Raw genomic sequence first — 13,512 nt, 5'->3', positions numbered from 1 at the left:
TTTCCCATACTCACTGGGGCCATAGAATCACAAAATCCCAGACTGGTTTGGATTGGAAAGGACCTCAAAGATCATCCAGTTCCACCTCCTGCCATGGGCAGGGGCACCTTCCACTAGACCAGGTTGCTCCAAGCCTCATCCAACCTGGCCTGGAACACTTCCAGGGATGGGGCAACCACATCTGCCCTGAGCAGGGTCTGTGCTGTCCAACACATCCCAGTTTATCATAGTTTCATAGTATGTTAAGGAGTTGGGATGGAGCTCAGAGATCATCCAGCCCCAACCTCCTGCCCTGGGCAGGGGCACCTTCCACCAGAGCAGGTTGATCAAGGCTTTCCTCCAACCTGACTGTGAACACTGCCAGGGTTGGGGCAGCCACAGCCTCCCTGGGCAACCTGTGCCAGTGTCTCACCACCCCCACAGGGAAAACTTCCTAAGATCTAACCTAAATTTCCTCTTTCAATCTATCCCCATAAACTCGCTCACATTAGAGATTTTATTAAAAGTCCTCAGAGTTTCTATTCCCAGAGCCCTTCTGAACCAACCTCTGCTTGGTTGGCTCTCCAAGCCTGTGCCAGCCCCTAGCCACACACCCTGTCACAGGCAGCTTTGCCATTGTATTTGCCCCTCCTGCCCCAACTCCTCCATAGTGTCCTTGCTCAACCAGCTTCCCCCAGCCACTTCAGCTTTGCACAGCCCTGCTGAATTACTGCTCCCAAACCTCCTTCCAGCCTTGCACCACCCACATGTAGCTGCTTGAGGGAGTCTCAACTCTGTTTCACATCATCAGGTGCTCGTGACTCACTCACTGCTCTGGGCAACACTCTCTGGTTGACTGTGCTGGAAGGATGGAGCTGTTGCTTCTTCATTACCCATTTACTTGTGTGTTCCTGGCTTTTCTAGTCCTTTACCAGGTGAAACCTGCCTTCAGATTCTTCTGCAAGATGACCTTCTATAAGTTGTGGGTCTTCACTGTCAGCATTGTGTCTATTGTCCTCAGTCTTCCTCGTGGCAGGAACGTGGAGAACCTCAAGTAAGTTGGCTGTGGCTTCTTTCTGCTCTGAGCATTGGGAGAGACCACTCTAACCAGTGCTTTCCTTTGGAGCTGTGCTGGGGCAGGGAGGAATTAGCTGTGTGTTGGTGTGGGGAGGTGACAGGGCTGTGGGGTCAGGATTGTGTTTGAGTTGATATAACATAGGAAAGGACATGAAAGGTGACTGAGATTTGCCAGACTAGGTAATGGCAACCACCTGAATGTGCTGTACAGTTGAAATAACTTGCTGGCTAGATTTAAGCTCTTCTATCTGGTCTTTGGAGCTGCATTTTCTCCTCCCCATGGTTTTCCCTTTCTAAGTTGTGTTGAGAAAGCCACTGCAAGTGATCTTCTCTTTCTCAACTCTATCCTGAGCAGGCACAACAGACACCACCACAGTGCAGTGCTGGCACTGCATTGTCACTGCTGTCCCCACCACAGCCCAGTGCCCCAGGCCTGGCAGTGTCTCAGCCTGTCCCCTCTCTCCACAACAAGCTGTAGACTCACCTGGAGGTTGTGTGGTGTGTGCACAGGTGTGACCAGCACCAGTGGTGCTTGGAGCCACCTAAAATGCTGCCTAGAGAGAATTTACTACTCCATTATCATGTGCTCCGGTGGGAATTCATCTCTCCTAACTGAGCATCAGCATTTTGCTTTGAGGAATTTTTTCAGTTGTTCACTTTGGTGCCTGATTTTTGGTGTTTTCTTTATTTTACCAATTTCTCTTCAACAATGGCTCCCAGAATTGCATCCTAGAGGCAAATCCCTCTCTTTCCACAGCTAGAATTCAGTGCAGGTTTATTGCAACCTAAATTCCCCATTCAGCAGAGTCCAAACCTGTGTTGTGAGTTTGGATATTGATTCATGGAACTTCTGTAGCTCTAGTTGCTGGGCCACAGGTCTAGTATGGCTTGAAGGGAACATGCTAGGGGTCTTTGTCTTCTCTATTGAAATGCTAAGCTGCAGAACTGCTCTTCTCCAAGCCATGGGGCAGATCTGGCTCTGTGCACAACAGGCTGCAGGAGCAGTCCATGAGGTGACCTGGTTTGGACAAACTGGTCCCTTTACCCCAATTTTAGCATGTCTTTGGCTAATATCTGCTCCTCTTTTCCAGGATTTTGAGTGCAATGATCCTGCCAATCAAATACATCTTTGGTATCCAGATAGTGGTGAAGGGCAAGGAGCACCTGAGGTCTAAGAAACCTTTTGTCATGGTGCTGAACCATCAGACCTCCCTTGACATTCTGGGTATGTGGTGATCCTGCTCCTGCTCCTGCCCCCAGAGGTGGGGAGGGAAGTACAGAGGGGTAGGAGTGACTGCTACATGGTCCTTTTCCAGCCAGCATCAAGCTGATCTCCAGGGTATTGGAATCAGGGTTATTTTTCAGGGCAGTGGAATCAGGGCTGATCTCCAGGGTCTTGGAGACAGAGTTGTTCTCCAGGGTATTAGAGCCAGGGCTGATCTCCAGGATATTGGATCCAGGGCTGAGCTCCATGATATCAGAGGTATTTATAAGCTTCACCCTCTCCAAAGGAATGAGGACAAAACTCAGTGGCCCACAGCAATGTCATAGTTGCTCTCCCTCAGTGCCAGTAATAGTCCTCCTCTACCTGAGGGGCTGCTCTGGTGAGCCCCAGAAGCTCCTTCCCAGATGTGAAGCTGCAGGCATGGCATCTCCCAGAGCAGAGGGATGGAGCCCAGACTCCAGAGGAACCCTCAGTGCAGATGACAACTTGTCCTGTCCTTGTTCTCCCCTTCCAGTGATGATGCAGGTATTACCCAGTCGCTGTGTAATCATTGCAAAGAAGGAAATCCTCTACATGGGCACCTTTGGCTTGGCCTGTTGGCTTGGAGGAGTTGTCTTCATTGACAGAAAGAAGAGGGAAGAGTCTATCAACATATTGTCAGAGGTGGCACAATCCCTGCACAAGGACAATGTGAGTGGGGAGGAGCCACTGGAAAACATCAGCCCTGGTGTGGGTGGAAAGAGACCTTTGCCTCTGGGCTGGGCCTGAGCAGAACATCCCTGGTGGGTTCAGTGTGTTGTGTGCCCATGAAGTGGAGGAAGACTATGTCTCTGCATGGTCAGGAGCACACAGATCAGTCCCAGGGTGACATGCCTATGCTGTGGCTTAGAGTAGTCCATGGAGGTCCTTCCATCTCAATGTCTTCTCCCTCCTGCAGGTGTGTGTCTTGGTCTACCCTGAAGGAACTCGCAATCATGGTGGCTCCATGCTGCCCTTCAAACGTGGAGCCTTCCAGCTGGCTGTGAAAGCCCAGGTAAGCCCAACCTTCCTCCTGCCCTTTGGGGTTTCATTTACCCCCCATGGGCCACCAGCAAACCAAGCTCCTGCTCCCTGGCTTGCCTTTGGATCCAGCATGCACCCAGGAGCTCAAAGGAGTTTGCAGGTGGCATGGGAAGGGACTGTTTCTGGGACAAGTGGAAAAGCTTCATGACAGCTTGGGAAAAGAGTGGGGGAACCTTGACAAAAGGCCTGGACCTGCTCAGAGGAGTTTCTGCTGAGCTGGTCTCTACATGCTGATTTGGCAATCAATGATTGTTGGCCTAAATACAGAGATGAACATGCAAAACCCAACAGTGAGGACAGTTAAATGATCTAAAGATCCTTGGAACCTTCTGCCTGTCTGCTGTGAAGCTGACTGGGATAACTATCAGCGAGGTGCAGGATTCACCTGAAAACACCAGTTGCACTTGTGGGTAGGAGTGGGGAGATGTGTATATTCACTGGAGCTGTCTCCCTCCAGGTCCCCATTGTTCCTGTTGTGTTGTCTTCCTACTACAGCTTCTACCACCAGAAGGAGAAGAGATTTACACCAGGTGAGGATGACTTGAGGCAAAGAATGAGTTGGGTATTGGTATGAGCTCAGGTCTTGGAGCTATGAGGTGGGTGGGCATCACATGGGATGTGGAGATGGAAGCTAGACAACAGCAGTTTCTGTCTTCTTGGGAGGGAATGGAAGATTTCAGGCATCATTTTTGCCTCTCCTCTTGGATTTCTCATGGTTTGTCCAATTCTCATCTGAGGGAACCTAGAGGAACAGGAGAATCCTGGGGCAGGTCCTTCCTCTGGCCCCACCATGCTGCCCTTGGATGGATAGGGCCATGAGTAGGGATTCCTCTAGCCTGTTCCCTCCCCATACTGATCCAACAGAGCCCTGCTCTGGGATCTCTGGATTAACACCATGGGGAGGGATCTTTGCAGGTACTTGGAGAGTTGGGAAACAAAAGCAAACATGGAGCTGTCAGCAAGTCACCCTGAGGGTGTCTTCTCCCAGTTTCAGCCATTTATGGTGCCGAAGATTTCTGCTGGTCACTGGTAACATTATCTGGGGGAGAAATGACACAAATCTGGGGCTTAAGAAGGAAAATGCAGCAAAAGATGTTACAAATTCCAGCAGGGAAAAGTAACCCATCTTGTTCCTCCACTCCTTTTGCTGCCACCCACCCCAAAATTGGCTTCTGCCTCTTCCCAGCCTTCCCCAGGCCAACCCTGCTGTCTCCTAAGGGGAGGATTTGCTCCTTAAATTCCTTCTCCTCCCACTGCTGTCTGGGTGTAGTCACTCCCTCGCAGACAGACTCCTGGAAGGGAGAGGAGTGCAAAGGATAAAGACTGCATTGGCAGTTCCTGCTCAGCTTTCACCTTCTGGGTGAAAGATGAGTAGGAACTCTCTCTGTTCCCCACACACAAAAGCCTTTTGGCACTGCAATTGTTCCCCGGGTACTCCTCTACCCTGCTCCTTCCCCACCACATCCCCCTGCTCAGATGATTTGGCAACTCAGGGAATAATACCCTGGGGAGGCATCTCTGAAGGAGCTGAACCTTGTGTTTTAATCAAAGCCAAATGAGTTTACAGACAGATGAGTTTACTTTGTGCCTTGTCCAGCCAAGTTTGGAGTAGCTCCAAGGACAAAGATTCCACAAAATCCCTGAGCTTCTTAGGAATGACCTTTTGCTGTTGCATGTACATTTGTCTTTATAACAATCTCACTCACCCCAGGGGTTCATGGTTAGCTGACCTCTAATCCCACAGTTAGCTGAGCTCTAAGCTCTTCTCCAAACCGCTGTGAAACAGCTCTTGTATACACCTCAGTTTTGTCTCCCTCCCATGGCTCTGCTTCCAGAACTCCTGGATCTCCTTTCCCAGCTCACATGTAAAGGCATGCAAGTACCTTAGAGAATCCCACAGACACTCCCCAGATCCCCAGGAGGGTCAGGTGTCTGTGCAGGCAGGATCTTGTCTCTGCTGGCTAGAACAAGGTGCCAGAGCAGAAGAGAGTGATGACAGTTCCCCAGGACATTCATCCCATTTGCACCAGTGCATTGCTTAGGTGCTTCCCCAGAGGAATCTGACACACTACGGAATCCTGGACACAATTCCCCTCATCCCTGTTTCTGGAGAGAGGAACTCTGCTGAATTTGTTAGCTCAGAGCACACCCAGTTTGGATGTGTTGTATTAGACATCTTTCCTTTGCTGTGGTCTAGACCCTGAGGTCTTCCCACTCTTGGAAACTCATTTTATATGAAACATTGCATTAGATTTGTGGAGAGATTCACCTGTTTCCATATTTATCTCCCACCTGTGGATGGGAATAGCCTGGTTTGGGTTTTGCTGTGTGCATCTAGGACATGGTTGAGCTCCTGGTGTGTGACTAAGGGCATTTCCATTTGCTTCTGCCTTGTTCCTTGGCAGGCACCAACCCCCTTGCTACATCTTCTCTTGCTCTTCTACACCACCCACATATTTTCCTCCCTCTCTCTCACCTCCTGTCTCCCTTTTCCAGGCAAACTCATCATCCAGGTCCTGCCAGAAGTGCAGACCCTGGGTCTGGGCCCGGACGATGTTGCCAAGCTCACCGAGCAGGTCCGTGACTCCATGGTGACCACCTACCAAGGAATCTCAGGAATGACGAATGGAGCTTCCCATCAGTGATCCCAACTCCCAGCTCTGTGTGCCACAGCTGAGGGGGAGGGCATGAATGGCAAGCACAGGAAGGTCTGGCAGCAGAGACGCCCATGGATTTTATCCCTGCCGTACCAGAGACAAGTAAAACATCCATCAAGGAAGAGAAGCTTCTACGTGGAGGTGGTGAAAGTGTTGGCAGGTTCCTTCTAGAGAACTGTGCCACCAGCATGGACAGACACATGATGGGCAGGTGGACCTTGCTGTGTAATCATCACGCTGAGAACATCTCTGCTGCTGGACCCAGGCAGAGCTGGACCTCTCCTGTGATCGTCTCTGCTTATCATCACCTTTTCCTACTCAAAGCCAACAAGGCAGAGGCATTTATCCCAAGCCTGAGACTATTCTGCCTGAAGAAGTGGCTGCCTTGGGGTTTAGAGGCTGCCACATCACCCCAGAAGCACACTCACAAGAAGGCAGCATTTCCTACCTCTGTCCATGGGGAGGATTTGGGAGGTATCTCTGCCACAAGGGCAGAAGCCAAGGCAGCTTTGGGAGAGGGGAATTAAAGCCCTTACATGTGTCTGCAGGGCTTGGTGGTTCCTTTGTGTTTCTTAGCCTTCCTTCCAAGCAAAGCTAGGGTTTGCTTTCAGTGGTTGGGCAGATCCTGAAAGTGCAAGAGGAACATGCCTGAAGACTCAGAAACCAGAGGTAAAGAGCAGGAATATCCATGCCATGCCCTGATGGAATCATCATGCCCTGATGGAATCACCATCCCTGAAAGTGTTCAGTTAACATGTAGATGTGGCACTTGGGGATATGGTTAGTAGTGGACCTACTATTTATCTTAACAGCTGGCCTTGATCTTAAAGGCCTTTTCCAGCCTTAATGATTCTAACACACAGAATCACAGAATCACAGAATCATTGAGGTTGGAAAAGACCTCCAAGCCCAATCTTTGACTGAACAACGCCTTGACAACCAAACCAGAGAACTAAGTGTCATGTCCAGTCATTTCTTGAACACTCCCAGGGATGGTGACTCCACCACCTCCCTGGACAGCACATTCCAAAACCTGACAGCCCTTTCTGTGAAGAAATTCTTCCTGATGTCCAACCTAAACCTCCCCTGGCACAGCGTGAGGCTGTTTCCTCTCATCCTGTCCCTTGTTCCCTGGGAGATGAGCCCAACCAGAAGGCTCTAACTACCTCTCAGGGAGTTGTAGAGAGTGATAAGGTCCTCCCTTGAACCTCCTTTTCTCCAGGCTGAGCCCCAACAGCTCTCTCAGTCACTCCATGTGCTCCTGCCCCTTCCCCAGCTCCATTCCCTTCTCTGGACACAATTCAGCTGCTCAATGTCTTGTCATGAGGGACCCAAAACTGCCCTTGGGCTGCCTGAGGGCTTGAGGTGCCTCAGCAGTGCCAAGTCCAGAGAGACAATCACTTCCCTGGTCCTGTGGCCACACTGTTGCTGATCCAAGCCAAGTGCCATTGGCCTTCTTGCCCAGCTGGGCACATCTGAGCTCATGTTCAGCTGCTGTTGACCAGCACCACTAGGTCCTTTCCCATTGAGCAGTTTTCCAGTCACTCTGCCCCAGCCTGTAATTGATGCCAAACATAGACAAGTGCATGTGATGTGTTTATTCCTGCCCAGAACACCCAAACCACAGAGGTTTACAGTCACAGATGTGCCTAGGCCTCAGGATGCAGCTGCCATGCTCCAGTGTCTTCAGAGACTGAAATCTCACTGCTGAGTAGAAACAGCCTAAACAGCTTTGGCTCTTGTGCAGAACAAGGAGATAAGGAAAGTGTTGGTAAAGGTCACATAAATATGTTGATTTCTGAGCAGGTACAAAGGATGAGGAGTTTGATTCTGAAATGTAAGTACACCAACCTCCAGGTCTGACACCCTGTCAGGGTGGGAAGTAAAACATTTGGCTTAACTACACTTTTAGAGAGTCATAAATCCTCTTTTTTAAGGCAACAGAACCCAAAATGTCATTGCCCTTCCAGCTGGAGACTTGCATTACTGGAGGTTTTTAGAAATAAATGATATAAAAAAATCACATTACAGGAAATAGTTGACTTAGTCTTGAGCTTCCCCTGGGAAACCACATGCTGAGGTTCAGTTAACAGCAGCCAGCAGAGCCTGATGGCCAGGCAGCAGCTTCCCAAGAGCAGCTCAGTGCCACTGAGGTGGGTTAGGGGTTTTCACCACTGGCCTCATCAGCAGAACCTGTCAATGAAGCAGAAAAAGCTACTGAGAAGCTGAAAATCCTTCCTGGCCACATTATTTGTCCCCACATTTTTGTCATTGCTGTATCCTTGCATCTCTGAGACACCACAGAGCTTCCAGCCAGGTCAACAGGTACCTCTGGTGACATCAGATCTTTTAGGATCAGTGTCTTGGGGGTAATTTCTTGGCACTTGAAAAGGTTAAACCTTTAACAGCTGCTCTTAACACCTTGGAATTTCACTCTCTCTGGGTTCCCTTCAGCTCCCTCCCAGCCTGGGCATGAAAGAGCTCCAGGAAGCAGCTCAGCATATTTTAGTGACCATAAGACTATGATAAGAAGAGAAATGAGAAAGTCTATTGTTTAGGGAGAAGGTGAGTTGGTGTCAGTCCTAAAAATGGGGTGAAATCACCATCATTTAGCCTTTCCATCAAGTCCAAGTGTCTGCCTGACACAACAGTGTCTTCAGTAGTTAATCAGACTCAACAAGGAACTGCATGGAGATGCTCTGTGCCATGCAGGAGGACAGAGTAGGTGATCCCCAGGTATTGACAACACCCATAAATGTGTTGCCAGAAGGCAAAATATCTAATCCAGACCATCCTGCAAGTCTCTGTCCTCCCACATCTATGGAGACCTCACGCCAAAGTGCATATGTAGGACACAGTGAGTGTTCATAACTCATATGAAGACACTGTTTTACTGTGGCACATCACAATCTCTGCCTATATGTGTTGAACTACTGGTGTCAGTGTCAAAACTACTCCTGAGAGACCTTAAACTGCTTTAGGGAAGGCAAGGGGAGAGCAAGGACTTAGAGCAGCAAAGAATTTGGAGCAGGTTGGCTAATTCCAATTGACTAGGGTTGTCCTGGAATAAGGTACTTAGAGAAGGACACATTCCAAAGGCCAGAACAGCCTGGATTTTCAGGGATTCCCCATCTGTTGAACAGGATAATAGGGATGATGAAGGGCATGGATTGCATGGAGATACAGCTAACAGCACCTCTGAATGGATGATCATCATCTCTTTGGGGGCAGAGTCACTGTGGTAACTATTTCTTTAGGCATGGAGGTGACCTTGTAATGCATTTACTGTTTTTGTCAGACCTCAGAGCACTGGTACCTTTTGTGCCACTCCAAGGTTCATCTTTCCAGGGTGAGAGGTCAATTGCATCGATCTCTTCACAGTCCACAAAGTCCTCAGGGTAATTGTTGATCTTGAACACGTCCTTGGGTACCTTTCTGATACGAGTGTTGTCACAGAACACCCTGGACACTGTGATTCTTCTCAGTGCTTCCAACTGCTGTGGAGTGAAAACTCCTGGGTTCTCCCACCAGAATCTGCAATGAGATTTTCAGGAGGTGTTTATAGTCTTTGGTTAACTGCCAAGAGGAGAACCTGACCAAGGTGAGTCTCTGCTCAGTTCCACCTTGATTCCCCAGGCAACTGGCACAACCCTTTGGAAAGAGGTGTCTTTTGGAAAGAGGATTCACCAGGCTGCTAGGAAGAGCCTTTTGTGCCTCTGGGAGCAAATGTCACAGACCACTGCAGATCACCCATGGCCTGCAGCTGGTGCTCCTCAACCACATGGATCTGGAGGCAGGGGCTGCAAAAAAAGAGTCCTTTGGCAACTGGGCTAAACTCAAGGCCTGAGCCTCACGGGGGTGTTGGAGATGGGTTGAATTAGTGTGTGGCACGAAATGGCAACATTTACCCCCCCAATAAATTTCCCAGGGAATGTTGGCACTCAGAACTTCCTACCTGTCTCCATCCCGCAGGTTCCTGAACTGGGTGCCAATGATGCAGGCCAGGAGAGGTCCAACTCTGGTCCCAGGAATTAAGGGCTCTGCAATGGCCCCAATCCAGAGGTCGATGTTATCTGGTGTCCCATACACATCCATGAACTTCTTGGCCAGTTTCGAATTGCCAAGAACCTCAGCGTATTCTTCTAGGGTTTGAGGCTGGGAGAGCCCACAGAAGCCTCTCCAGGCATTGTAACCTGCAAGAACAGGAGCAGGAGTTGACCCACCACCATTTGTCTAGGAGCAGTACTTGGATCATGAGCAATATGTGCTTCTTCTCATGGCATTAAAGGATCTGGAAGATGCTATTGGCAGTCACAAGTGTCATGTTTTTGAAGGTCCTTTTGCATGCACTAAACTAACAATTTGGGTTGTCTTTGCCTGTTCATCCTGTTGGCTAGAGCTCTCTAGTGCTGCTGGTGAATCACTCAGTCCTTGCAGCTTGGGAAGGTAAAATTTCTGGGCTTAAAGCCCTAGAAAAGAGCAACATTTGGTTATGCTTCATCCAAGAGCACCAGGTCTTCTGCAGCACCTAGGGTAGCCATACCTGTGGGTGCAATTTACTGCTGCTCAGAGCTTTGGGTTGTCTGGAGACACAAATGAAGCTTTGGTAGGCAAAGAACAAAGCACAAGTGTCTAAGCCCTTGTGAAAGCTGAACTTGGGCACTTATGTCTGTACCCCATGTGTTCTATTTGCAATATGCCACTCCCTCTCTTCATTACATTATCCCAACTATCATTTTGATTTCAAAATCTTTAGTCCTTCTCTTAAATCCCTTGTGCAAAGATGCAGAGTCCTTTTATTCCCTGAGCTTGTCTGTCTATCCATTCTTCACACTCAAGTCAAGGTTCTGTTTCTCCCCATTAGTACGAAAAAAATGCATTCATGGAACTACTATAAACAGTAGAAGAAAAGAAACTATTGCCCCTAGGACATATGGACTTGTGTCTCCTTACCTGCAAGGCCATGATCTCTTCCCCTTTGCATGTTCATAGCTGCTAGGTCCAGACCCATCACCTCTGTCTGCTCAAACAGGTGGTTCTGGAGCTCATCGACGAGCATTTGATTCTGTTTCATCAGCTTTGCATGATCCACCAGCATCCCCCGGACCAGTGGGTCGATGCCACCTGCAGCCATTGCAAATCAAGGAGAGACTTTTGGTGCCAAGTTGCAGCTTTGAAGGTCTCTTTCATGCACCCGGGTGAGGTTCTCCCAGCTCCATATTTCCATTTCAACATGTGCATATAGAATCAGAGAATAGTTTGGGTTGGGAGGATCTTAAAGCTTATCCAGTCCCACCCCCTGCCATGGGCAAGGACACATTCCACTAGCCCAGGTTGCTCCAAGCCCCATCCAACCTGGCCTGGAACACTTCCAGGGAGGGAGCAGCCACAGCTTCTTTGAGCAACCTGTGCCAGTGCCTCACCACCCTCACAGCGGTGATAAATTCTCTGTTGTCCACCAGGACCTCCAAGTCCCTGTTTGCAGAACTTTTCCTTGGCTCATCAGTCCCAACATGTCCTGATCCGCATGGATCTGTCCAAGGCTTAGATTTTGAAATGGATTTTTTTTTATAATTCACTATTAATTGACAGACAGTTCTCAAAACATTCAATGCAAGGATAGAATCAACTCTTATCTGATTGTCTGTGGTTTTATATTGTCTCAAGAGCCCTTGAATCACTCTGAGTCAAACACAGGGAAATAGGCCACATGTGTTTTCCATGATTAGTTAAACAACACATTTTGGAAGAGACATTTGTTTTCCTTGGCAAGACTCATGTCAGGACATCTCAGCTAGTGGGACTCCACAACTCCATTTAGAGCCACTCAGAGCCATGGACACCACTAGGAAGCAATGAGGTTTGCTTAGCTCAGTTAAACTGGATGCATCACCCTCTGGCAATGCCTCCTAGTGATATAACAGCTTTGATTGACCTAAATTTTGATGGCCTGGCATTTGGCACCAGGAGTTTCATGCCCCCTGGAGCAACAGGAGCAGTTGCAACATCTGAATGGATGTGTAGCACTCATGCTATTGGGTCTCATGAGCTGGGAGATGTGTGGCAACCTGAGGAGGAGGTTTGGTGTGTTCTATATTCACTGACATGTTCAGAATGTGAGTTCAATTATCATGCAATGACCTGAGGAAGACAACACTGCAAAAGTGTTTGAAGAGGTTCAATTATCATGCAATGACCTGAGGAGGACAACACTGCAAAAATGTTTGAAGAAAGCTACAGAGTGGTATGTTGTGATGGAAGATCCTGCTCCAACGTGGCTGCTTCTGCAGGGGTTAAGGTTCTGTGGTTGGAATATAACTGCGTGTCATTTTTGGCTGAGCTCCTTCACCTGGGGACACTGCAGGATCAGTGTTAGGCTGTTTGCAGACAATTCTGCAGGTCTGTCCTGCTCCCACCAGCAGTTTGCCCACAGCCCCTTGGTTAGACATGTCATGACAACATTCCAGGCTGGATGGCACTGTAATTCCTGTGAGGCCAATATAGCTAAAGCCCTTTTTTTTTTAGAGTCTAGGCCCTTTGGAAGGGGCTGCCCAGGGTGTGATTCTGTGTGTGGTTCTCTGTGTTAAAACCCATGAGGTTGTCAGAGAATCATCATAGAATCACAGGATCATTAATGCTGGAAAAGGCCTCTATGATCATCAGGTCCAACTGTTCACATAATACTGTCAGGATAAGAGGAAGCAGCCTCAAGCTGTGCCAGGGGAGGTTCAGGTTGGACATCAGCAGAAATTCTCCTTGGAAAGGGCTGTCAGGCATTGGAAGGGGCTGCCCAGGGAGGTGGTGGAGTCACCATCCCTGGAAGTGTTCAGGAAACAACTGGACGTGGCACTCAGTGCTCTGGTTGAGTTGCCAAGGTAGACATGGGTCACAGGTTGAACTAGATTATCTTGGAGGCCTTTTCTAACCCCAATGATTCTGTGATTCCATGTGTCTGAGCAGCTGATCTCCACCTGAGCCTCAGGACCAGCCCAGGGCTGCCTGCCCCACATTCTTACCTTCCATTATAATCCTCCATGTAGCACAAAAGGTCAGATGAAGAGGGACGTGGGAGAAGGACCCCAAAGGCTGGAAACTGTCATTCAGACGGGACACAAAGGGCTGCACTGAGGTGTGACCGAAGCGAAAAGCCAAGGAGAACACGTTGGAGGCTGTTGGATTCACCCTCTCATTGTACCCCCTGTACGAAGGGATCCACTTGCTACTCTCCCCAGCAAGCAGGAGTGGGAGGTAATCTCTGTAGGTTATGATCTGGAAAAGCACAAAAGCAGAACAAGTTGACAGCATCTGCAGCAGAAATGGCATCAAAGTCAAGGCAGAGCATGAACATGGGCTTTGTGTAACAGAATTCAGTAAGATTTTCAAGAAAAGAGCTGTAGTCATGGAATGAGTTTGGAATAATATAGTAAAATTATTTTAAAAGGCAAAATTTTTCAATATATTAAGTAATTGATGTAATAAATATAATAAATAATTGATAAATTATGGTTTGGG

At 48.7% G+C, this 13,512-nt stretch overlaps 2 protein-coding genes across 2 annotated transcripts; one reads left to right on the top strand and one right to left on the bottom strand.

Annotated features, from left to right (window-relative positions):
- Nucleotides 1-848: 848 nt before the first annotated feature.
- Nucleotides 849-5,988, top strand: LOC103802300 (1-acyl-sn-glycerol-3-phosphate acyltransferase alpha-like). The gene is made up of 6 exons (XM_009074758.1): nucleotides 849-1,033; nucleotides 2,148-2,281; nucleotides 2,796-2,971; nucleotides 3,219-3,314; nucleotides 3,801-3,873; nucleotides 5,840-5,988. Exons 1-6 carry the CDS (start codon nucleotides 849-851, stop codon nucleotides 5,986-5,988), a joined length of 813 nt encoding a protein of 270 aa, XP_009073006.1.
- A 2,170-nt stretch (nucleotides 5,989-8,158) lies between these two features.
- Nucleotides 8,159-13,305, bottom strand: LOC103802301 (lactoperoxidase-like; the record flags this gene model as incomplete). The annotated part of the gene is made up of 5 exons (XM_009074759.1): nucleotides 8,159-8,193; nucleotides 9,317-9,534; nucleotides 9,956-10,193; nucleotides 10,954-11,124; nucleotides 13,017-13,305. Coding segments are annotated over 5 exons (951 nt in total), but the record flags the coding sequence as incomplete, so codon positions are not given.
- Between the last annotated feature and the right edge of the window lie 207 nt (nucleotides 13,306-13,512).

The sequence above is a fragment of the Acanthisitta chloris genome, unplaced genomic scaffold, assembly GCF_000695815.1.
Source record: "Acanthisitta chloris isolate BGI_N310 unplaced genomic scaffold, ASM69581v1 scaffold4065, whole genome shotgun sequence".
NCBI classification, from domain to species: Eukaryota; Metazoa; Chordata; class Aves; order Passeriformes; family Acanthisittidae; genus Acanthisitta; species Acanthisitta chloris.
This window is presented reverse-complemented; position numbering and strand designations above follow the sequence as displayed.